The sequence below is a fragment of the Heterocephalus glaber genome, unplaced genomic scaffold (genome assembly GCF_053883595.1).
Source record: "Heterocephalus glaber isolate CG9 unplaced genomic scaffold, H.glaber_assembly_v1.0 deba00001472, whole genome shotgun sequence".
In the NCBI taxonomy this organism is placed as follows: domain Eukaryota; kingdom Metazoa; phylum Chordata; class Mammalia; order Rodentia; family Bathyergidae; genus Heterocephalus; species Heterocephalus glaber.
In genome coordinates, this window is record NW_028258315.1 from 28,562,900 (window position 1) to 28,588,424 (window position 25,525).

Consider the following 25,525-nt stretch of genomic DNA (forward strand, 5'->3'; position numbering starts at 1 on the left):
CTCTGCCTAAGCACAAACATAGAACATAACGAATATATTCTATTTCTTTCAACTACATATAATTCTAAAAGTCGAGTTTGGAGTAGAAGACATTGGTTATTAAGAGAGGACGGAGAAGGGAGGGCAAGAGGAGGGGGAGGAATCAGAAAAGGGAAAGAGAAGTTGCCTTTACTCTTTTGTACCACTAGGTGGCAGCAGAACACTTTCAAATACAGTAAACAAAAGTTCCTTATGAGTTATGTATTGCAGTCAAAGGTCTTTGAAACAGTGATGTCAGTACTGCAGAAAGCTTGTCCCCCCCCCATATGACAGCACTTCTTCACACCTAATTAGCTCATTCATGTCTTGTAACCAGTGTGTATCCTATATATGTTTTCTAGGGGATTTAAAAATTTTTGTTTTCTAAACCTCCTATACAGTGTCTCTGAAGAACATAATAAAAATAATGGATGCCAAGGAAAATTCTTGAAAATAATTGAAGAGCTTGTGCACTAAATATTACCTAAACATTAAATGGGCACGTCATTCTTCTACTTCCATAATGACAAAAGAAAAGAAAAATTAACCTTAAAATAGACCCTTTAGGCACTGACTGCAGTCACAGAGGGAGGAGCTGGTAGCCACACTGTCCCAAGAAATCTATGACCATGCAGGCAAAGCTACTGAAACCAACCTCTCAGAACCCTGGAACCTAAACAAAGCAAGGGATCAAACCAAAACCAGCTATCACAGAGAAACTATGTAACCTAGGTAAGACAGAGGTGACCTTAAACAAATAGAAAGGCATAGAAGGTTGTAAGCCCAGAAGATTCAACATCATAAATGTATTAATTCTTGTTCAATTAATTTGTAACCAACTTAATCAGAAACCCAAAGGAACAAACTAAAATCACATACCGTGACACAGATGAATCTTAGAGATCAGCTCAATAAAGCACACAATACACGATTCCACTTATGTACAATCAGAAATCAGGCAAGCCTAGCTTTTGGCAGCAGGCCTGTGAGTGGAAGCACAAGAAAATGTCTCAGATTTGGGTACTGCTTTTACCAATGTCCAGTATGGAAAAGCAAGCAAAGAATTGCTAGGACAGTGCTGAGATTTCCACCAGTAGGTGGCAGTGGTACTGGGCACCCGGAGACAGGTCAGTGAGCCAGGACAGAGCTGGAAGGGGGGTGGGTGAGATAGAAGAAAACTTATGGAGAATCATTTTCAAAATTTAGGGAAGATTATTTCTACTATGACCTAGAAGCCATAAAGGAAAAGATTCAAACATATAGAAGTCCAAACAAGAGAAAGGAAAAGAAAAAAATCTGCATGATGATACCACAAAGAAATAAAATTTAGATAAACCAGGAAAAATATGTACACTGCCTATCCAAGACATATAGATAAGTTATTTGATATACACAAGACTCCTCAAAATTAGTAAGTAAAGACTAATCAAAAATGGGCAGAGGAAGGAAGAAACAGTTGACAGAAAGGGTAACTGCAGTGACAGAAACAGAAAGAGATGTGCAGAGCTGCCAGTCTCAGATTGCCACAGTGCAAACGTGTGTCACCCAAGCATATTGTGCTGGGCAAGGAGCATACTGTCAGAGTGTAGGGTGCTGCCGCCAGATCCATCAAAATCACAATTGCAAGTGCCCTGGGATGCATGGACTACACCCTTAGGGATTTATCCTGCTTGTCTGCTGGGACCTGTGCAAATGGGAAACATAAGAAGATATTCACTGCAGCACTGTGTGATGAGAAAATTGAAAGCAATCGAAATGTCCATCAAAGGACTTCATTAAAGAATGAGAATGCAGCACATGGTGAGTGCGACAGAATGGCTAAAGAGAATGAGGCTGCTTAAAAGTTATGTGGTGAAACCCTCCCTAAGACACATGAGGGGAAAACAGTAAGGCAGTGATTGCGAACCTTTTACAGATCAAGTGCCAAAACTACAACCCCAAACCCACTTACTTATTGCAGAATGCCAACTCTGCAATTAAACCTGAATACTGAGGTTTTAGTTTAGAAAAAAAACAACTGTTATCCGATGCTCAGCTGCTGGGGTGACTCGGCTCCAACGCCAACAGAGAGGGCTCTGTGTGCCCGCTGAAGCATGCATGCCATAGGTTCGCCACCACTGCACTAAGATATAATACATTGAAGTACATTTGCAGACCTCTATCTCTGGCTGTGTAGTTAACTCTAATGCTGGACATACACAAACTAACTGCAAGCAAACAAATGGATGGCTGACAGGTAGAGGGAACACGGGAGAAATTTAAACTTCTAACATCCTTTTGCATATGTGGCTATTTATGTATTTGTTTGTTTGTTTACTGCAACACGGGGCCCTTTGCACTGATATGCATCACCAGATCTATTCATTTATTTATTTATTGCTGTTGCTGTTGTTGTTGAGATGGGGTCTTGCTAAGTTCACATAGTTGCCCAAGCTGGATCCAATTTATGACCCTCCTGCTTCAGGGCTCCTAAAATTTAATAAGAACACCTGGTTCTATGGCCTTTAAAACATATGGATTTTATTATAAAAATATGTATGCAAAAAATAATTAGAATACACACATAAAAGCTTCCTAGGTTACTTCTACAGGCGTTCCAAACATGGAAAATATTAATAGATGAAAGCACCTTGCAAGCACAAGTTCCCAAGTTCGATGTTCCCCCCCCCCAAAAAAGATGAAAACAAGTCATCTACAGACTAATAAACAGAAGAATATTAACTTCATTTTTAAAAGCAAATTTAGCATCAGTCTAAGTAGGAAAAATAAGGCTTCTAGTACCCAAGTTAGTATGAAGGAGAATCAGTATTCTGTCTAGATGGAAGCCAGGGCTCAGAATTTGCCTAATATCAAAGTAAAGCTGAAGACTTTCAAAAGATATTCTTACTGTTATTATAAAAAAGTAGTTTTCTGAGAGAAGCATCAGCTAAGGAAACATCCCTAAAAGAAATGCTTACTGCAAGCTTGGCTCATCTAACCGTGAGCTTCATAATGTACTGCTCTAAGGGTTGGGAAGATATCTGCTAACCCTGTGATTAAACCGTAACCACAAAACAAGCCTTTACAGCTCTATCTCTATGGTGCACTGCAGTTCTCCCAGTACCTCGCAGTCATTAGCACCTTCAGGATAACAAAACAACTCTATAGGACAGCAAGAGCACCTGGGCAGTCAGGTGCTCCCATCATATTGCAGACACTGAGGCTTTGGGCCCAGGAGATTCTTACAGAGAATAAAACCCAGCCCGAAGAAGGGATCACCATGTGTGTCCATATTTATTATAAGGGAAGGAGAGGCCAGCCAGGTTTACTGAAGAGTTCTGAAGATATTTCAGGAGATGGTTAAAAAAACATGAAAAAACAAAAGCAGGAGATTGCTTTTATATGTATTAGGTGCTGGATTAGCACATGCTACATGCACTAGTTGGGAAAAAAGTGGTTGCTTTTGTTTAGCAATTCTCTTCTAATGAAGTTCAAAAGCATAATTTTACCATATCCATCATATTCTTACAGGAGTAGGTTAATCTTTCTTTATTTTTACATATAGATTTCAAAAATAGGGTCTTAAAAGAAAAGATCAGATTCTCCAAGGAGGCTCATGGTGTGAATTTGAGTTTTATTGTGGGTCCCAGCATAGTTTAAGGAAGTCACATACCGCCCCCAAGGAAGATCTGATATGCAGGGAAACTATCATTTTCATAGACAGAATAAAAGCCTTGCACAGGGTAGAAAAGCCACCTGGCAAATGCAGGGGGTGCGGCAGGCACTTTCTTAAAAACAAACAAAGCACGTATAAACCTATCATTCTATGGTTTACTCGCTATGATGATAGGAGGATAACTTGCTTTTTTTTTAACTCATCTTGATCCTCTGTGTCCTCTGTTTACTATTTCTAGTAAGCTGTGAAGAGTTAGTCATTATGTTTGAAAAGAATCCAGTCAGTTATAAAAAGTTAAAACTAATTTTGATAAGACAGATGTACAAAATGGCAACTCCGAGTGGAATCACAGCCTTCCTGTCTCAGACCCAAGGTCGCCGGGTCTGCAGTTGTACTTCAGAAGGGATCTCTCCAAGGGTCTGAAAATGACCTTGGCTTTCTGGAACTACTCAGGTTCTTACATTGTTGCATTATCCAAAGAAGGAATTCACTGTCCATTTTCCCAGACCTGGCGGAACTCTGTAACTTTAGGCATAGAGGAGAGGCAGGGGTCCAGTCTTGTCTTGTGATTAAAGTTACAGAAAACCCACAGCTCAGGATTCCTCTGTCTAAGGCTGAAAGCCAGTTGGAACCAACCCTAGAAGAAACAGTAACCTGACAAGCAGACAGAATTAACAATTTTAACACCTAACAGTCAATGTGAATACAAGTTCACTTACTGCTGTGTCAGCAGCATCGCCACCACCATCATCCTTGTTATTTTTATTCAATGAATCCCATGTCGTTAAGTGTATGAAAATGAAACCAGAGGATCAGATTTAAGAGAAAGGGGCTATGTGTAGTCTCACAAGACATTCAGAGAGAACTTTATGCTACTTTACATTTATACTCATCCACCTACAATACTGGAGTAATGGACTGGACCTTCTGGAGCTTTGAGTCAAAACACACACTTCTTGTGATATTTTTATTCACTTAATCTTTCTCCAGTTAACAGCTTGCCCAGGTCCCTTATCTCCTTCCAGTATGTGCCCAGCTTCTTCTCCCCCAGGGGGCCACCTGTTCACCCTCTTGAAAGTCTCCACTCTTTGCTCACCCTGCCTCCCAGACCATCCCTGATCCATTTTATATCCTGTTCTTATACAGCCGTTATCAGATTCTAACACACTATGTAATGTACATATCTCTCCTGACCATTTTCCATTTCCTCCTGCTAAAACACAAGCTCTATGAAGACAGGGCATTTTGTTTTGTCAGCGTTTATATCCCAGGTCCCAAGAGTGGGCCTGACATTCAAAACAAAGGTGTGCTGAATGGTGAGCCGACTCAGACTGTCTGCTCCTGTCTCTGCTACAAACCAAATGGACACACTTCTTACTTTATCATAGTATTTTTCATAGTGAATAAGTAAAAACAGTGGTAACAACTGGATAGAAGTTTTAGTCTACTATACATATCATTTGCTCAGATATTTGCCTGTGTCATTTGCTTGGAAAGCATGTTTTTGGATGTGAAGTATCCAAGAACCTTGGAAGCTAGCATTCCAACTTCTAATAATGATTATCCTGTGGAGTATGTTTAACTTTTTTGGAATAATCAAACTGATCTTTAATGTAAGAAAACATAGCAGATGTGGGGTTTTTTTATCAAATGGAGTACTACTCAGCCATAAAGAACGATAGAGACATTTATAGCTAAATGAATGCATATCGAGGCCATACTCTTAAGTGAAATAAATAGAATACATGTGTAAATACCAAATTATCTCTCTGGTGTGAGAAACTGAAAGTGTAAATGAGGAAAAAAATGTATAATAGATAATGTGAAATAGGAAGCAAAGGTTCAAAGGGGTAGTAGGGGGAAAAGGAAAGAAGCGAAAGAAAAAATATAAAAAGGAAAAAATGGAAACAAAGCTTCTGTAAATAAAGAGGGGTGGAGGGATGGGAGGGAGGTAAGAGGAATGGGAAAAAACAAGAACTAAGATACATCATGTACAGGTACAAATTCCCAATGATAAATGTGATCATAATGTATACCTAAAATGTACCAATAAAGTTAATTTTTAAAAATTAAAAAAAGAAAATATACCAAATGTAAGCAAAGAAGAGGAGAGATATATATGCTATTGAATTTTCTATTTTAATAGGTCCTCCATAATCAGCTACTAATATGAAGTAACAGCCTTTACAGCTTTAAATATTCGGCTTTAAATGTTCTGCTTTAATACACTGGCTCAGTGAATCCTCAGAATAACACCATGGGACAGATACTGTTGGTCAACACCATGCCATGCAGGAGGAGACTGAAGAACTAAGACTGTTTGTGGGCTGAATAAGGACAAAGCAGAGATTGGAACCTGGATCTGCCAGCAGCCAAGCTGTTAATCGGTGTCCACCTGTCTTTCCTTGCTCGGCAGGTAATATTGGGTCCAACTAAATGATGCCTCACACACATTCATACTTTCCTCATCTCCCAGAGCGTGGCAGAGTTCAGCAATGCTAATAAACTGCAAGCCCCAGGCCAGCCACCAAGATGCTTTTGTTTTAAAGACTGCTGCTGAGCTGAGCATGGTGGAACACACCTGGGACCCCAGCACTCTGGGAAGCTGAGACAGGAAGATTACATTACCAGTTTGAGCCCAGCCTGGGCAATTTAATGATTTAGTGAGACTCTGTCTCAAAATAAAAAATAAAAAAGAACAATGTAGCTCAGGGCAAAGGCCTTGGGCTCAATCCCTTGTAGAAAACAAAAACAAACAAAACAAAAAACCTGCAAGACCTGATAGGAGCAATTCCACTGTACTGTTATTAATAGTCATCCCATATTTTCCATCTAGAAATATGAAAAGTCTGGGGGGAATAACTAAAAACTAGAGAAAAATTTTTTCTTTCCAAAGATGTTTCTAGTTTTTAAAGAAAACACATAATTCTTAAAGAAATATTTTCCTTATTCTTCAGGGTCTATAATCACTCCTCATTTCCAGATACCCTGGCTGGTTTTTAAGGTCTTTTCTAATCTGGTTTCCTGTCTCAACAGTGCCCCCAAACAAAAAAAGACATTCTTTGCTGTGGTCAAGTGGTCCCAATGCCCGGAATACCATCATCACTGATCTACATCCATGTCCTTCTTGCATCCCCTCATCTGCCCCTACCCTTCCTGAAGGTCCCTGGAAGTCTCCTCTCCTCTGCTAGACACTCTTCTTCTGAAGGTCCCCAGCCACACTGGGACTCCAGCACCTCTCCTGTGACCAGGACACTGAGACAGCTGGGCAGCCCATACACAACTCTGTTCATCAGGGATCCTACTGTCTGTCCACTGCTTGGCAGCTGCACATGTCCCATGATACCAATTCTTCTGTCCCAGCATTATTTCTTCACACCTCTCAGTACTGACACTGCAAGGCAAGACACTGTAATGGCAAGAGCAGTTCTAGATTAATTTTCACTGTCTCCACTCCCCCAGCCCCAATTTTTCCACTGTAAACTGCATTCTATTCCTACCTGTGGAAGTTAAACTTTGAAATGTCAGAAACCCTTTCTTTACGAATTCCAGTGGTAGCTGTCTCTTCCCCTCTTCTCTCTAGGAGTACCGCTGTCCCCTTGGTAGACTGGATGTCCCATGAGAGGGAAGCTCTCTCCTGCGATTAGTTGTAGTGTTTCCTTTTGGATTCAGAAAGGAAACAGATGTCAAAGCCAGTGAGAGAGAGGGAAAAGTCAGTCACTCTCTCATCCTATCGTCCTCGTCCTCATGTCTACCGGGACCCAAAAGCCAGTGTTCTGGGCTCACACAAGGGTTTAGTCCCATATTGTAGACTCACTACCTTTAATGAAAGCTTGCTGAAATTTCCCAGCCGTGTCTGTTTGCACTGGCCAGCAGCAGCACAGGGCATCCATGAAGGACCTGATGTCCCCTCTGAATAAGGTCTTCATCAGCGACTTCTTCCTCTTCTTGACCCCCATTTAACCCAGGGAAATCCTAATGTTCTCTGACCACAGGACTCTCATATGCACTTAAAAAGGAGTTGAAGATCTTGGGGTTTTGTGTCTTATAACTATCAATAATTTCCAAATTGGCAGTCAAAACAGAGAAGTGTAAAACATTTATAACTTTATTTTAAAAATAAGTCTATTACACGGCAACATTTAATACTTTTTGTGAAAAAGTTATTTTTCTAAAGCTATAATGCACAGGAAAGCTGACTGGCATTATTTATTATTTTTTATAACACTCTTTTCATGTCTAGCCTAGTAGAAGACAGCTATATCAGTGTTGGTGAACCTATAGCACGTGTGCTGTAGCAGGCTGTTTATGTAACTGAAAGCTCTAAAAGGTTCACTGTCACTGCCTTACATGCTTCTGGTTTGTTGTTATCATATATATCACCCCGGATGGACTATATGGAGGAATTCTGGCCTCATAGGGACACGTACAGTAGCTAAGGAAAAAAAGTAGAGTTTTTTAAAAAGAATTTTACTTAGGGACAATTATAGATTTACATGCATTTGTAAGAAATCGTACAGATGTTCTGTAAACCTTTTACCCAGTTTTTCCTCTTAGGGATTGCTTACATAATTATAGAAAATCACAGCCAGAAAATCACCACTGATAAAGTTCTGGGACTTCATTTGGGGCTCACTGTTTCTGTGTGCGGTCATTTGTGTGTGTGAGCTGGTTCTGTGGACCTCATCAGGTGGGGAAATTCACATAACCACCACAGGAAGGTACAGCAGGCTCCCTCATACTAACCTCCTATGCTGCCTGCTGAGACTCACATCCACCTCTCTTCCTCCTACATCCACCTCCCCGCTCCTGGAAACCACCATCTTTTCTAAGGCAGAAGTACCTACATTGCTTTCAGCTAAGAGTGAATATTCACTGATACTATGCCAAAGCTCAAACCATGGTGGTCTCTTAAAGATTAGCAGAATATGGAATCTGAAGCCATTATCAATGAATCCTTCACAGTACACTTTGAAAGGACCTTTTGCCCATGTGCGATTTTGTGGTATTAAAATGACATTGGTCTTTGGAAAAATTGATTTATTGAGCTACAGGAATTTTCCACATTGCCAAATTTTGTTATCCAATCTCAAGAAATTACACTCATTAGATTAGTATCACATCAATCTTATCCAGAAAGTCTTCAAGAACTTACTGGACTTGCACAGTTGTTGAGCTCACAGCAGCAGCTACAGGTTTCCAATGTTCTGGATTTTGCTCGAAAGCTCACATCTTAACATTAGCAACACATACTTACTCATAGCTGTCTGTTGGAACAACAGACTCATTTTTCAAGAAGGTGTCTTCAGGTATCCAAGTCTGAATAACTACAGTTTCTTTACGTCATTCCTTTTAAGTGACAGTGGTCACTTAAAGAACAACTCAGAGATTCTCCCCAAGTGCTCCTTCTAAAACAGCCAGGGCACTGCAGCACGTGGCAGAATTGCTTTCTACCAAGTCCCATTTTGCCATGTAGAATATTAAGGACCTGGAGATAATTTTTACTGCTTTGTCAATCACATTTTATAGTGAGCCTGGCACAGGTCATGGTGGCTCATGCCTGTAATCCTAGCACTCTGGGAGACTGAGGCAAGAAAACTGAACATTTGAGCCCAGCTGAGTAACCGAACAATTTAGCAAGAACATGTCTCAAAAAATGTTTAAAAAGGAGTGGGGATGTAGCTTAGTTGGAAGGAAGTGGGTTCATCACCCACAGTACCACAAGAAAGAAGAAAGAAAACCTGTTTTTTATTTATTTTACTTTTGCAGAGACCTATGTGAAGAGTGATACAATTTGGTCCTGCTATAAAGGATAAACCTGAGTCCTTCCTGTAGGAAAACAGATGACCCTTGAGACCATAATAGTAAGTGAAGTAACTCAAACAAGCTTAAATAGCACATGGTTTCTCTTATATGAAAAACTCAATATATCTAACATATGAAATAAAAGACAAATAATAGGAAAAGAGGCAGAAAAAGAAAAAAGGTATTGTAATCCAACTTGGACAATGTATCCACAAGTATGTATCCAATTGACTCAGTACAACTGTCTTACGTTTTTCATATGTTCTTTGGCCTAATAGTCTGGTTTTCAATCTGTATATATGATAATTAACTTTATAAAGTCTTATAACATAAATAAATGAATCTGATGCTAGAAAAGTAAAAGTAGGGGTGGAAGGAAGGGGAGAAATAGAAGTGATATGTGTTATGTACATGTACCAATTCCCTACAATGAATGTAATCATTATGTACTGCAAACATGGACAAATAAAAGTTAAAAAAAATGGTCCTGCTATGTGGATTCATGCAGTTCACTGTTGATTTCTGCATCATCGGTGCAAATGTCAACCTTGGGAACAAAACAACATTGTAGTCTAATTAGGAAAATAGTAATGACCTTGTTGGCCCCTGAAAGATTCTCAGAGATCTCTGTGTCCACACTTTCACTACTGAGCTAAAATAACAGATGCATGGGTAAAGGAAGGCTCTGCCAGAGAAACCAATTCTCAAAAGTCTCTTCTAAGACAAACAGAGAAGACTGTAAATATGCTGTTTATTTAAGAAGGCAATGCCATTCTACCATTCCCTCTCTTCCTGGACACCAACACAATAACCTCTTGGTCTGATTCCTTTGAACTTTCCCTTGGTTCTCGCTTTCATCATCTTCCACTTGAATACAAGCATAGCACAAACCGCTGTGTCACCATTCTGTCTGTGTTAGAATCACACAGGTGGATTGTGCTGTGCTGGACAGAGTAGATGTGGTTACAGTACATACCTCTGAATAGGGCACAATATCTCTCCTCCCCCAACTATAAGATTCATGGGGTTAAAATAAAGGCCCAGGGATTTAGCTTAGTGGTTCCAGCGGCTGCCTCGAAAGCACAAGGTCTCAAGTTCTATCCCCAGTATCAAACACACACACAAAAAAGGCCCTAAACAACAAATAATGAACTTCAGGATAATCAAGCCCAGAGAGTCACTATGCTCCCAGGTAACAAGTCAAGGCCCCTGCTGCTTCTTCCGGGAGGAGAGTTTAAAGAGTGGGTGGACAGTTAGAAATGCTAGGTACTAGGTGGTGACTCCATCAAGGAGTCAGGTTTACTTGAGCCGAGGTCTCCGGTTGTGTCTGCAGGCAGCAGAGGAGCAGGGCACAATGGGTCTGCGGGGAGCATGAAGCCGAGGTGCAGCTCTGGAAGGCTTTCTCAGTTCAAGGCATCTGCAGGCCCCTGATCTCTTCTCGGCCCACAGGACGTCCTGTTTACAGAACGGCTTCAAAACAGTCTCCTCCAATCCCTGCTCACCTCTCTCTGTTCCTGGTCCTCTCACATTCTGGCTATATAGCTAGCTGTCCCCAAAGCAACCTGGAGGAAACAACTGTCTCCCTAAAACTGTTCCCTAGGTTGTTCCACATCATCATCACCCACTCACCTGCTTAAGCTAAACACCTGGAGAAGTCACCCTGACCACCTCCCACAAGCCCTTATCCACAACTCTGAAGTCCAAAAGGTATTTTGTAAGGTGGCACCACACTTACCTGTTTCTTGACTGAAATGGCAGGAGGTGGTCAGTGGTGCCCATGCCACTCGATGACAATATTCTTACATGTCAGAGAAAAAAATTAGTGTTTGATCATGCGATGCGACTGCCCCATATGCCACTGGGAGATGTTAAAATTCATATGCGTACTACACTATTAAAATCCCCCCAATTCTGAATTTCTCTGGGGCCCTGTGTTTTGGATTAGGGGTTCTGGCCCGGTAATGGTGATTAAATCCCTAGGGTTTTTCTCCGAATATTGCCTTGGACACTTCTGTCTTTATTTCCTAATGTTAACATTTCTGGCAGGTTCAATCCCTCCTAAATTCTCTCCTTTTGTCCTGTAAGCCTCACATGTGATTTTTTTTCCTTTGCCCTAGTCAAATGTTTCCACACTTAATAGCCTTTCTGTAGTTTAAACTTACTTATATCACTGCTCCATTCTAAAACACCAACTCCAGGATTTTCCAACTTTCAGTCATTAAAGTACTATCTTAATTAATTTGCTATATCCATGTGCCAATGTACCAATTTTTTTCTCTTAGATCAACTCATTTTTTTCTTATCTATGTAGGAATCTTAATTTCGTCGCTATAGAGAATCCATATTGCTTGTCATAATCAGAAGGCAAAAAAGTGCAAGTATTAGAAAAAATTAGAAACTGTTTCCCAAAGGGGCCAAGGCGTCCCAGACACCTGCTTGCTACTTATTGAGAGGGATATTAATAAGAGCTAATATTTATTGAATATCTACTATGCACTACGTATCTTACGCTCCTTAAATCTAACTCATTTAAGTCTTCCCAACCGCCCCATCCGGTGGCTAATTATTATTCTCATTTTACGATGAGGTAACAGGAGTCACAAACAAGTAACTTGCTTAAGGTCACAATAAAGGGCTTTACGTGAGAGGCTGAAAGATGGAAAACACAAGGGCCCCTCGCTCTGTGACTCAGCGCTCCCACATGCCCCAGCCTCCCAGCTTCCAACAAAGCCTCTCCCGTGGTCTTTAACAGGTAGCCCAGGCCCCACGCTTCTGGACATCTGACTGCTACGGGATAACTTAAGTTTTTGCATGTTAATAATTTGACTTCTACTTTTTTAGCTTCACACCCTGCCCCAGGATCCTCGCGGCCTCACCACGCAGGAGCGCGCGTGCACAGGTGACAGAAGGGCCCTTCCTACCCGAGCGGATGGCCCAGGCTGGCCCCCCGGGGCCCGAGCTTCCGGGCTCTGCCCCCGGGGCTCGCTTGGCACTGCCTTCTGAAATCTGCTGACTTCAAACGTCGGCCCTCGACGCCTCGAGGCGCGCCCTGGCCCAGCTCCAGAGCCGCGATCCACTAGTCAGGCGCCAGTCCCGGGTCGGTAACACACAGCCTTTCTCTGACCGCCCCCCCCCCCCACGGCTATCCGGAAAAGAGGCTCCCCCAGCACCACCACCCTCAGTTTAAACTTCCCCGAACTCAGCGCTGCCCACCCCACCCCCGCCCGCAGGCAAGTGGGCGCGGCTCACCTTGGCGCCGGGGTGCGCGCGCGCGGAGAGCGCCGGAAGGCGGCGGGTCCAGAGGGAGGGGCGGGGCCGGGGGGCGCGGGGAGCGGGAGAGACCTGAGAGGAGGGCGGGCCCCGGGCCCAGGGACCTGGAGGGGGCGGGGCGGGCCCCTGAGGCCAATGGCCATGGGCGGGGCGTTCCTCTGCTACAGGCCCGGCACTACCATGGGCGACAGCGCCCCCGGCCGCGGGGATCGCTGCAGCAGCCGAGGTGGCCGAGCAGGCGCAGGGGCCCAGGCCGGGTCCCGCGGGCGGTGGGCGTGACCTCGCTGTCCCCGAGCACGCGGGGCTCCCCGCGCGCCCCAACCTGCCGAACGATGCGCGCCCCGGGCCGTCCCGGAGGCTGAGGCCGAGTCCGTCGCGCCCATGGCTGACCCCCCACGATCCTCGGCGCCCGCCTGCTCCTCCCCGGGCTGCACGTCCCCGGCGGGCGCGGGGCTGTGGGCCGCGCTGTACGACTACGAGGCGCGCGGCGAAGACGAGCTGAGCCTGCGGCGCGGTCAGCTGGTGAAGGTGCTGTCGCAGGACGCCGCGGTGTCGGGCGACGAGGGCTGGTGGGCCGGCCAGGTGCGGCGGCGCCTGGGCATCTTCCCCGCCAGCTACGTGGCGCCGTGCAGCCCCGAGTCCCCGGACGCGCCCCAAGTCCCTCCGCCACGGCCCGGCTCGCCCATACACGTCGACTTCGAGCGGCTGGAACTCAAGGAGTTGATCGGCGCGGGCGGCTTCGGGCAGGTGTTCCGTGCCACCTGGCAGGGCCAGGAGGTGGCGGTGAAAGCGGCGCGCCGCGATCCCGAGCAGGACGCGGCCGCGGCGGCCGAGAGCGTGCGGCGCGAGGCGCGGCTCTTCGCCATGCTGCGGCACCCCAACATCATCGAGCTGCGCGGCGTGTGCCTGCGGCAGCCGCACCTATGCCTGGTGCTGGAGTTTGCGCGCGGCGGAGCGCTCAACCGCGCGCTGGCCGCCACTGACCCGCGCGCATCCGGTCCGCGCCGCGCGCGCCGCATCCCTCCGCACGTGCTGGTCAACTGGGCGGTGCAGATCGCGCGTGGCATGCTCTACCTGCACGAGGAGGCAGTGGTGCCTATCCTGCATCGGGACCTCAAGTCCAGCAACAGTAAGTGAGCAGCGGGGCCAGCCGGGGCCGGGCTCCTGGCAAGGGGACTCAGGTGCAAAGGGGCGGTAGTCAACCCTCGGCCGCCACCCTCATCTTTTGCTCAGGCTCTCCAGGGCACAGCGAGCCAGCAAGCCTTGGGTACTTGCTTTGGAGCACGTGACTCACGTTGACGTGTGGTCCTTTGGTGCCTTTTAAAAAGATGCGCTCCAGGTTTGCTTGTAGATCAAACATTTGTAAATATCTAGACTTTCTGGAAACTTCTGGTGTCAGCTTGGCCTTTAGGTACCTTAAGAGAAATGACAAGGAATGATATATTCATCGCATTATTTGTGTAAGGATTTTCCCCTATTTGGGTAGAATTCTGCAAACAGACCACTTCCTAGAATTATGAGGAACCTCTAGCATGACCTGTGGCCACTGGCCTTCACCAAACTGCTGCTTTGCTTCCACTTTACAAGTGCTGCATTGCAGTTCTCAATTTGTGTGTGTGTGTGTGCGTGCTGTCTCTTAAACCCAGGACCTTGTGCTTGCTAAGCAGGCGCTCTACCAGTGAACTACATCCCCAGCCCCCATATTTTCTCACTTTGTTTTTGGCTTCATATCCTTTGGTTTTTCGGAAGACTTTTTTCATTCCAGTGTCTGTATATGACACGAGTTTATTATTTATTCTTTTTTCCAGACAGGAAGCACTCGTTTGTGCCATTATAAACTTTGGGGTTAAAAACAAGCCCTTGTCCTTGCACAAGTCCTTGAAATTCCAAAGACCTGGCCCATGTCATTTACTTTATTTTTAAATCAGGGTGGGTTCTCCAGATGTCAGTAAAGAACTCCCATATGACCCAAGTACAAACCCTATCAAATTTTGCTTTATTAATGAGTTAGTAGAATTGCTCTTTGGAGTTGTTTCTTTGCTATTGAAGATCACTTCATATTCCTAGGAGGAAATGAAATCTCTTGAAAGATTAAAGGATGCATTGGGCCTGCCACAACTACACGACAGTGTCCTCTAAGTGCAGAAAGAAGAGTAACAACAAGAAAGGATAGGTTTGTCCTATGTTTGTGTAGATATTTTCCCCATCAGAAGCCTTCAGTACTGAAATTTACTTGAAAACTACTAATGTAGCAGTTTTCATTGTGGGAGTTACAAGTAACGTGAGTGTTGTAGCTATCTTTGAGGTTGAATACTTCCAGGTTTCATTTGATAACCCTCTGTCCTCCCAAGTCTGGCATAATTTAGATCTCAGCTGCTTCAGTGACAGAGCAAAGTCTAGCACAGTGTAGCATGAAGCAATAGTGGCAGTGGTGTATCTTAGCACTCTTACATGGCATGCTCCGTGAAGGACTCTGGAATCAATTTGCTTTTAGACTGTTATAGTAGAAACACAGCATGATTTTCAATACACTTATTTTTATAAATAACTTCAAATTTACCATTCTATACTATCAGTGTGTGTTTATTTCCTAAAGAATGCTTTTGTTGAAAGAAATAAATATATAACCTGCTGCCATAGAACAAATGACTTGTCCATTTATCCTGCTAAGTCCTATTCCCAGTGGTGGCTGCTGGGAGCCTTCTGCAGAACCTAAGGACATTGTAAGGACAGCTACAGCATCATTTTCTGCCTCTTGGCAGCAGCACTGTGATAACATGAAACCTGGAATTCTGCAAATGTGTTCTATTGCAGGCAGGACAGCAAATCACCAACATGAGCAAGAGTTTCAGGTGCATTGGTCCTTAGACCTGAAGGCTAAATGGCCTGTAGCTAGGACTTTGCATTGTACCTAGTCAGCTTGTTTGTTGCAGTGACTCTTGAGGTCCATACATATTCTTAAGGTACTGCATGGTTGCTAGTGTTTATAGAGTAAAGGAGAGGATGCTAAGCTATGTTCTAGTTTTGCAAAAATAAACTTTTTTATATAAAATGTAATCTTAAAAACTCCTAATACTCTTAAATAGAAAAATAAGCAATATGATCCTGGAATAATAACTGTAGTTAAATGGTTTTCATTGACACCTGAAAAACTTGTATAGACTACTGGAGATGAAGTAGATGTTTTATACTTTGAAGATTACATTTTGCTATGTAGTTTTGAAAGACTACCCTCAGAATACATTGCCAAATGTTATAGAGCATTTTAATTTCTATAATTGGCAGGCAAGGTTCCCTTTGCTTTAAATTGTTGCACTCTTTAAAAGACTTAATTGGCTACTCACTAGCCTAGGCAAATATTGGTTGCAGAATGACCATTATTATAGTTATTTAATTAATATAAAATGAAAAGTTTGAATAGGTCCTATAATGTGCAAGGCACAGTGCCTAGAAATGGCCTTATCTTAGCTGTCTGGTTATGTTTGCCCAGTGAATAAATGCAGATGCTTTTGAATTTTTTCTGATACCTGAAGCTGTAACTTCATGTTCATATTTTTGAGTATATCAGGTACTCTGTTACATGTTTTATTTGACTTTATTCATTATTTGCTTATGGTGGTAGTGAATTAATGACAATGTAAACAAGGCTTTAAAAATCAATATTGAGTTTTATTTTCACTCATACTCCACATAGAACAAAGCCCATAGAAAACTACTTGAAACCAAGTCAGTCAAAATTATTGTTTAAAGCAAATGTTTAAATTTGTCAAAAGAATTTATTACTCTTGACAGATTTTCTTTCATCTTTTCTAATGGGTCTTAAATTTTACCACATTATAGGAGAAGTGTCTATAATACAATAATAACTGTATGTTGTGTTGATATAAACAACTTTGCCTGTTTTCAAATTGAAGGCAGTAGATTGAAAGTTGAGCCACATTGGTAGGTTTTGAGCATCATTTATGTTGTAAAATGTGCTGAGCTCTGTAACTCCCAAGATGCCTGATAGGTAGAAAACACTTTGCTGCAGTCTGTACACCCCGGCTAGAGAAGGATATAAGGCAACTTTGGAATTGTCAGTTTTATATACTCATCCTGGTTATTGTGAAAATTTCAATTTTATATATATTTATTCAGAAAGTGGAGGAAAATCATTGCATGCTGAAACTCATTTAGTCCCATGCCAGTCTCTTCTAGGCCCCAGGGACACAGTGGCAAACCACAGGACAGGAATACTATCCCTGCCAACAGGGAGCTTAGTCCAGTGGGAAAGGCAGTTGAGGAGTTGCAGTTATTAGCATGTCTGCCAAGAAAACAAGCAGAGGGAAAGTAAAAAGAATTAAGATATGTTATATACATGTACAAACTTCCCATGATGAATGTAATCATTATATATTGTAAACATCTACTAATAAAAAATTTTTTAAAAAGAAAACAAGTAGGTGCAGGTAGACAGTGTTAAGGTGGAGAATAGGAAGCTGTTGCAGACAGCTTGGCCACAGGAAGCTGCTCTGAGAAGAGAACGTGAGGGAGGCTATGGAGAAAGATGGAGCCGAAATGAGCCTGGTGCAGTGGAGGAGTGTGGAGCTGGCAGGGAGAGCGCCACTCTTGTGGGGAGAGTGCAGGGCCAGGCAGGTGAGGGTCAGACCTGTGGGCTCAAGGCCAATCCAAGTGCCCTTGGAGTGTTTTGTGCAGACGCGTGGCATGATCAGGCTTTTGGTGATTTTTTGGCTATTGTTCTGGTTTTTTGATTTTGGTTTCTTGAGATAGGATCTCTCTGTGTAATTCAGGTTGGCCTTGAACTCATGGTGATCCTCCTGCGTCAGTCTCCATTTTCATGTATTCAGTTTTTTGTTGTTGTTGTTTTTCATGCTGGGAGTTGAACCCAGGGCCTTGCACGTGCTTGGCAAGCGCTCTATTCCTGAGCCACACCTCCACCCCTGACTCCTGTTTTATAAAAGATGACTGGCTACTGGGCAGAAGGGACCGTGGTGGATGTGAATGAAGGCTGTCACAGTTGTCCCATGGGAGTGGCTTTCAGGGAAGTTTGGGGCGGGGGTGTAAGGATCGAATGTACAATGTAAGAATTGTGAGGATGGTTGAAATTGTTGGACTGGAGTCTGAGCATTTATTTATCTCATCCCAGTTCACGATAGAAAGTAGGTTGTGGGCATCACTCGTGATTCCTTTTTTCTTTTTGTAACAGTGTTTACTGTGTTCTACCTTTGTATTTCTTAAGAGGAAAATAAGTATCTGTAGGAAACTGAGCTACTGATGATGGTAGCTGCTGACTTTTATGTCTTCTATGTCAATGATTAAGGATCCTTTATCCAATTTTGGTTTTTGTTAGCCTTTGGGGAATAATTATTATCTATTTGCTTTATTATTTACGAATACAAGCACATTACAGTGTATAAATACAGTATTTTATGAAATACAATTTAGAGCTCTAGACACACTGTGAAAAGAATCTATTTTTTAGCCTTTTCATTAGTATAAGGTACATTAAAACTATTTGATACAACTATAGCAAATGTACTCTCAAAATAAGATGTGGAGAGATTTGGAGCAGCTGTTAATTATGCTGTTATCAGTGAAAAGGTACCCATCCTCATGCTTTTCTGTTTGTTTTATTGCTTTGTTGTTTTTGTTTGTTTGTTTTGGTTGATTTTGCCATCCTGGGGACTGAACCAAGGCCTTCTCACTGAGCTACATACCAAGCCCTTTTTGCTTTTCAGTCAGAGATAAGGTCTCACTAAGTCGCTAAGTTGCCTATGTGGGGCTTGAACTTGCCATCCTCCTACCTCAGCCCCCCATACTACTGGGATTACGGGTGTGTACCACCATGACCCAGCCTTTCTTCTCTTCTTGTACCAAGACCAAAGCCTCTTGCCACAGCTGCTTCCTCCAGAGCCAGAGATGAGTGCAGACAGCCCAATGGTGACAGAGATTTCAAGGTGCTTTTGAAAAGTCAATGGAAAGTTCCATTTCTGGAAGAAGAGCAGTCACAGAAAGTTGGCATCTTCCCCATAATGGCTCCGCTTGAGTAGTAAATGTAAACAGGCCAATTGTTATTTTTTATGGTTGTGAGCGGGACAGCTGTTTAGTTCTGGCTGTGCTGATTAACCTGTACCCAGGGATCATTTTTGTAGACACCATCAGGTATCTCAGAGCACCGTAAAGGAAATCGAGGGAAGACGTCATCTCCTTCACTCATTCCTGAAGGACGTTTATAAGCAAACCCTGCTTTCTCACACACTTCTTGGTGTCCAAGTGTCCAGCTCCATGACAGTGTTGCAGTCAGTGGCAGGTGTGAACATTGGCTTCTAAGGATAGTGAGACTTAGCAGTGGTACTTCAGTTCACGAACTTAATTCTTTTATTCTGGTTGCAAACCGAATTGGATGAGAACCAAATTAAATTCAGTGGTAGGGTCAGTGTTTATCTTATGGGGATATTTGATTTCTTTCTCATCCAATTCAGTTTGTGACCAGAATCATGGAAAGAATTAAGTTTGTGAACCAAGGAGCCACTTTATTAGTGTCACCACTGGCTAGCTGTGTGACCCCCAGCAAGTTATATGTCTTGATTCTGATACTCTGTGGCATATTCTTCTCTTGTGACGATTGACAGAGGTCTTTAGGAAAAAATCTGATTACTGTTTCTTAACCCTTCAAAGGCAATTGAGTAAACACCAGCATAGAAGTATATGGCTTTTTCAGGGAATAGTGAGCAGTTAGGAGTGTGTAGAAGGAAAGGCAGAGGTGGGGTTTTGTGGGAAGGAAACACATTTCATGTGTGCCAAAGGCCCCAGTACCTTAGGTACTGTGCTAGGATGTATGCAGTAAGTGGTGGGCATTAGGGAGCCATTGAGGGTCCTTGAGGAAAATGAAAGTATTGTGTGATCTGCTGCTAAAGACAAACAGCTGTGAAGGGAAAGAATACTGCTGGGCTCATTTGCTTTATGACCATGCTATCAGTGTCCGAATAGTGGCAATAAAAAAATAAAATGACTTACCTAGACATTTGTTTGACGTAGATTGTTGATGATTTATAACTAAAACCTTGTTTTAAAAATCACAATTTGTTTAGCAAGTTCATTCAGACCACTTCCTCGCTCTGACTTGTCCCTCCTTCTATAGTGGGAAAATACTGACTTCATTTGCTGTCAGACTGATGCTTTTTAACTCTGAATGTCAGTGACTGTCCCCAGGACAACCGGATGCCTCTAGGAGTGGATGTGTCTGGTGGAGGATTGTAGGGGCAGAGGGGCTCCTAGGAAGGCCTGGAACTGTGATGGCTTTGATTTGAAGCCTGAAACTCCAGTTCATCTCCTCCAAATATGCTTCCTCTTAGATGCCTCTGGCTACATATGGTGGTAATAGAAGCAGCACCCAGCCTGGATCTGGCTGCCTTTCAGTTTGTGCCCATGCCTGAAGCAGGGGTTGCCATGCCGAAGCAGGGGTTGACTGGCTGATTGAAGCCACTGAGCTGGTGGGAGGTCAGTGCTGAGTGGTCACCTAGGGTCTCTGCTCCCAGAACCTGACCGCTTGCCCTTTCCATGTATGACCTGGATTAACACTTCTTAAACATTTGCTTACAGTGCCCCCAGAGAGCTTTTGTTTGTATGGGTGACAGAGTTGATATTTACACTATTAGATATTTCAAATGATACATTTACAACTGTTTAATAATATAAAAATAGGAGTAAACCCGTTATGTGTTAATATATTATTTTCTATGGGGAATACTCCCCATATTTTCCAAGACAGATTTAGCAAGAAAGGTAGCATTGCTCTGCATTTTGAAGGCTCACATGAATGCCAGACTGTAAAGGGAAGACAGGTTGGTTGCTCCTGTGTGCCTCTGTATTCTGACTGTTGCCATCTTAGGTACCCATCAGCGTCCCTATATCACCAATCAGCTTAGGCCTCTTTTGCACCATTGCTGTTCTTAGCTTTGCAGAGCTGCCCCTTGGTGTCACAGCTCTCCACAGCTCCCCGCCACCCCAGTCAGCTCCTCAGTAGCCTGGGTTCACGGTCCCCTTTGGCACCTTTTTAGAATTCTTCCAGCAGCCTCTGCTGCCTCTCTGGGGTTCCTTGATGCTCTTTGCCTAAGGTTTCTAGAGCCCCTCCAGGCTGGCCACACTCCTCAACTGACCACTGACGATTGACTGAGGACTACAAGGAGCTGCTTATATACAGCCTCAACGGGCCATATGTGGGCCATATGTGTGCAGTTTGTGCATTTCTCAGACCTGTTTCAAGATTTTCCCAGGAATGGGGGGCAGGGGCAGGGAGGGTCGTCTGGGACAAGTCCCAGGTTCAAGCCCACTGTGGCCCAGGCAAGGGTCACAGCAATGAGGAGGGCGTTGCTGTTCCACAAGCCTGGCTCCTGTCAGTATGACCTGAGGACTTGAAGTCACCCAGGGGCGGTGAGAGATCTGGGGGCCAATGGCCTGGGCCACCCTGAGGAAGACAGGAGTGGAAGAGGGCATTATGGTCCCTCTGGCTATCATAGGGAGGAGGGAGAGGTGGCCTCCGTTCTTTCTGTCTTACATGGATCATACTTGGGGAACCCATACTGGAAGAGCCTCAAGGCTAACTGATTGAGTTCTGTTCATATAGAAAGTTGCTCTCAGTCAGCAGTTCTCATGGGTAATGTAGCATGAGAAGCTCTCCATGAGCTTTTTTTTATTTGTTTGTTTTGTGGTCCTGGGGATTGAACCTAAGGATTTTGCACTGAGCTACATCCCCAGCCCCTTTTTATTTTAATTTGAGACAAGGTCTCCTTAAATTGCCAAGTTGTGCAGGCTGGGGTCAAACTAGTGATCCTCATCCTGCCAGAGTACTGGGATTATAGGTCTGTGCCACCATGCCCACCTTCTACTCGAGCTTTTAAGAATGGGATCTCCATTTCATTTTTGGGTATTGTGATTCAGTGGGCCTCAGATGGGAACAGGTACTGCATTTATTTTCTAGCATTATGTTTTGAAAATCTTGAAACATGCAGAATTGAAATAATTTTTAAGTGGGCACTGACATACACCTACCAGATTCTACCACTAAGATTTTACCAACTTGCTTTACTCAGGTCTATCCTTTACACATCCATGAATCCATCTTGCTTTAGGATACCCTGATATATTTTTTAAAACACTTCCCAGCCAGGCATGATGGTGTACACCTGTAATCCCAGCACTTGGAAGGCTGAGGCAGGAGGATCACCACCAGTTTGAGGCCAGCCTCAGCTTCATAGTGAGTTCAAGGTCAGCCTGAACTGCATAGCAAGAGCCTGTCCCCCCCCCCCCAAAAAAAAAAAAATCCCTACCTCCCAGTTGATTCAAAAATAGTCAGGTTTGAAAACTGCAATTCATAGGACCAGATGTGTGAATCCCTTCTTATGGGTGATCTGAGTGGATGTATAATTTCTTCACTGGCTGCAGACTGTATCCCACTCATAGTAACTGGTGATTATGGATGCTTGGTCATAGGATGTGCAGGTGAGACTCTGCTTGGCTTGTTCTGGCATGGAACTCTGGGAAAAGGAACATATCTTAGCGTTTGACCATCTGATGTTGAGGGACAAAAAACAAGATTGTGGTGCCTGAGATTCGAACTCTGACTCCATCACTCATGAGCTAGACTTCCCAGGAGGATAATATGAGGATTGAGGGAGACCATGTAAGTCTGGGCATAGCCAACTTCCTGTAAAAGGCCACATAGCAAATACCTCTGGGTTTTCGGGCCATCTGGTCTCTGTTGCAACTATTCAGCCTTACTGTTGTAGCTAAAAACATGCATGACAATATGTAACCTATTGAGTATGGCTGTGTTCCAGTAAAACTTTATTTACAAAGGAGACATTGTGCTGGATTTGGCTTATGGACATAAGTTTGCCAACTCCTGGTACTTGTCAAAGTATGTAATAAACCATAAGACGAAGTCTAAATGTAAGCTGGTGACTATATTCATTATTATTTTGTTTAGAAACACTCTCAGTGGCTTAAATATGTCCTTATTTTTTTTGGGGGGGGGTGCATGAACTCATTGATACCTACATGTTTTCTTCACTGTTTATAACCTAAGAACATTATTTTTTTTCTGCAACTGTAGTGCCACTTAATCATATACTTACTTTGTTTTGGTGTGGAGGTTAAGGGTCTTTTTAATTCGGCTTACCATGGTTGGTTCCAGCAGCCCACCCCTGGGGAAGACACACTTGAGCCCTCCTCTCCATGGGAGTGCTGAGGTCTGCCTGCTTTGGTAAGTGGGGTCAAGGTGGATGCACACACCACTAAATTACTATTATTATCATTTCGTTTCTATGGTTCATTATTAGTTTGTGAATTTTTTAAAAGTGCTTGACAAGGGAGGAATCACCTACTATTTGGGGAAGGATCTTGATTGCATATAGCATTTGCATTATTATTTCTGAAGATTTGGGTTGTTTTTAAAGTGTTTTATTTTGTTTCACGTTTTCTATAAATATTGCATGAAGACCAATGAAATGTGTCACTTTCTGCTAACATTAGTGTAGAATGTGGTGGAAGATCCTGCCTCAGTCTGCTTTGTTACGTATGTTGACTATTAACACACTAAGGTGATGGAAAATAAATCTATATTCACATGGGATGAAATGTAAAAAGTTTTCTCATTAAAACTGAATAGTGTATGTGTCCACAAAAGGCTTTCCCATGAAAGGTGGCTTTTCTTTTGGTGTATGTGCCATGTGACGCTCTACTCTGTCAACCATGTCTATATTTTCTTTACAGAAGAAAATATTACATTTAACCAGCTAACTCATTCATGGAGCGATTATTTCTTGATTATATACTGTGTGCCAGGAACTTTCTAGGCTGTTAGCATTCAGTAGTGAACAAAGCAGAAACAAATTCTCCCCTTACGAAGCTTACATTCTAGTGGGCAAAACAGACATTAAGCAAAATGAATAATACAGTATGCAGTATGTTGGTTAGTGGCAAGTGCTTAGCACAAAAATTAAGGTCACTAAGAAGGGTAAAGATGTTGGAGTGCAGGGAACATCAGTTGCTTTGTCTAAGGAGGACCCCAGGAGAAGCAGGGTTTTCGCAGAATCTGTAGCAATGCAGAAGTGGCCATATAGGGAGGCGCATTCTTGGTAGAGGACACAGAAATGACAAGATTCCTAGCAGGAGGCCAGTGTGACTGACAGGAGAGAAGAGAGGGTGGGGCAGTAGGACTTGAAAGCTCAGAACGGGAGCCTGGGATGTCTGCAGGACTTGCTTCCACTCTGACTTGCTTCCACTGTGACACAGAAGGGCTGTGAGCAGCTGCCTAGCCATCTGCATTTTTACAGGCTCACACTGGCTGCAGTTGGAGGCCAGGTGAAGGGGAGCCAGGTTGGAGATGTACACTGGCGCAAGGAGGTATTTAAAGCTGAGATTATCTAGGGAGGGAGTGTCAACGGAATAAGGCAGAAGTCTAAGGACTGAGGCCTACAGGTGTCCCAGCGTGAGGTCTGGGAGATGAAAAGAGCTAACCAGGGAGCAGCAGAAAGAGCAAGCAAAGCAGGGAGTCAGGCTCTCTGGAGGGCAGGAAAGAGAGGCTTCAGAGGACAAGCATCAGCTGTAGATCAGTATTCAAATACCTATCTTGTTAGTTACTTTGAAGGCAGTCTTCATTTCTGAATTGTTCAACATCCCGATACTTTTTCAGGAGGGCAGAGCTATGTTTGTTTTCTATAACTAGCAGCTGAAGAAGCTCCTAATAATTCGTTCTCTTTGTATGCATCCTCCCCTTGTAGGATTCCGTATTCATTTACTCATTTATTCAGCAAACACTTGAGCTTATAAAAATGCTAGCTGCTGTGCAGTAATAACAAAAAAGAGTAATTAGACACAAAACCCACCCTCTAGCTGCTTATGTGTTAATAAGAGAGCGGAGATTGTACCAAGGAGATACAGCAGGACTTAGGTTCAGTAATGGGAGGGTTTCAGCCTGGGTACTAGAAAGGAGATGATTCCAGATGGGGTTGGAAGAAAGGGCGTGGGGAGGAGCTATGTCCTGTTTCATTGAGTGCTGAGGCAGGGGAGTCCACAGGGGAGTGGACTCGTGAGTGGCTCACAGTTAATGCCATGGAGCCCAGGGCTTATTCCTGATGCTGGAGCAGGAAGAGTGGAAGGGGAAGATGGTCCACAGGCAGGCACAGTGGGTCAGGAGAGAAACCAGGTCAGAGGACAGGCCTGGTCAGGAGCCAGAAAGAGTTTCCTGGCAAATGGCTATCAGAACACAAAATGATTAGAATGTAGAGTTTATTTTGGAGATCAGAAAAGCTGCAAAGATAATTTACAAGGAGATTGAGAAGGGGAAAGTTTGGCCTTCACTCTGTGGGCTGGTGAATAAAAAGGACAGGGCACCAAGGGCCAGGGGTGGGGGGGTGAAGTTACCCTTGATCGGTACACATCACTGATTGTTTTCAGAGTAGAGTTCATGAGGTAACCTTATGATCCTAGAGCAGAGGAGTGATGTTTGTTAATGTAATCTTCTATTTTGTTGCTTTTTCAACTTGTTTTCTTATGACCTTTTTTTGGATAACGAATTTCTAGTTACAGATTAATTGACTCATTGAATGGAATTTGGACACAGTGATCCCATAAATGTTAGAGAAAATGAATGGGTACATTGTAATAGCTTTTTAGAAAAATACATTATGTACTATAATTCTGGAAAGACCAATGGGAAACTTCAAAGGGGCTGAAAAAAAATCAAGTGCCTCAGGGTTGAACAGGTGAGCTGAG

At 43.4% G+C, this 25,525-nt stretch overlaps 1 protein-coding gene and 1 long non-coding RNA gene across 5 annotated transcripts in view; one reads left to right on the forward strand and one right to left on the reverse strand.

Annotated features, from left to right (window-relative positions):
- Positions 1-1,077: 1,077 nt before the first annotated feature.
- On the reverse strand, positions 1,078-12,867 carry LOC106010204 (uncharacterized). Of its 4 annotated transcripts, none has more exons than XR_001184100.3 (4): positions 12,728-12,867; positions 11,214-11,276; positions 7,174-7,332; positions 1,078-7,082 (listed from the first exon to the last, which is right to left on the reverse strand). It is a non-coding gene; the product is annotated as an uncharacterized LOC106010204 (long non-coding RNA). The 4 variants fall into 4 exon arrangements; XR_002398268.2 differs by having other exon boundaries at positions 10,782-11,276; XR_001184101.3 differs by lacking the exon at positions 12,728-12,867 and adding an exon at positions 12,400-12,616.
- Positions 12,868-12,957: 90 nt separating this feature from the next.
- Positions 12,958-25,525, forward strand: part of Map3k21 (mitogen-activated protein kinase kinase kinase 21) — a 50,960-nt gene continuing 38,392 nt past the window's right edge. Inside the window, exon 1 of the mRNA XM_004854637.4 lies at positions 12,958-13,877. Coding sequence (XP_004854694.1) covers positions 13,130-13,877 — 748 coding nt within the window. The 5' untranslated portion in view covers positions 12,958-13,129. The remainder of the gene's footprint in view (positions 13,878-25,525) is intronic.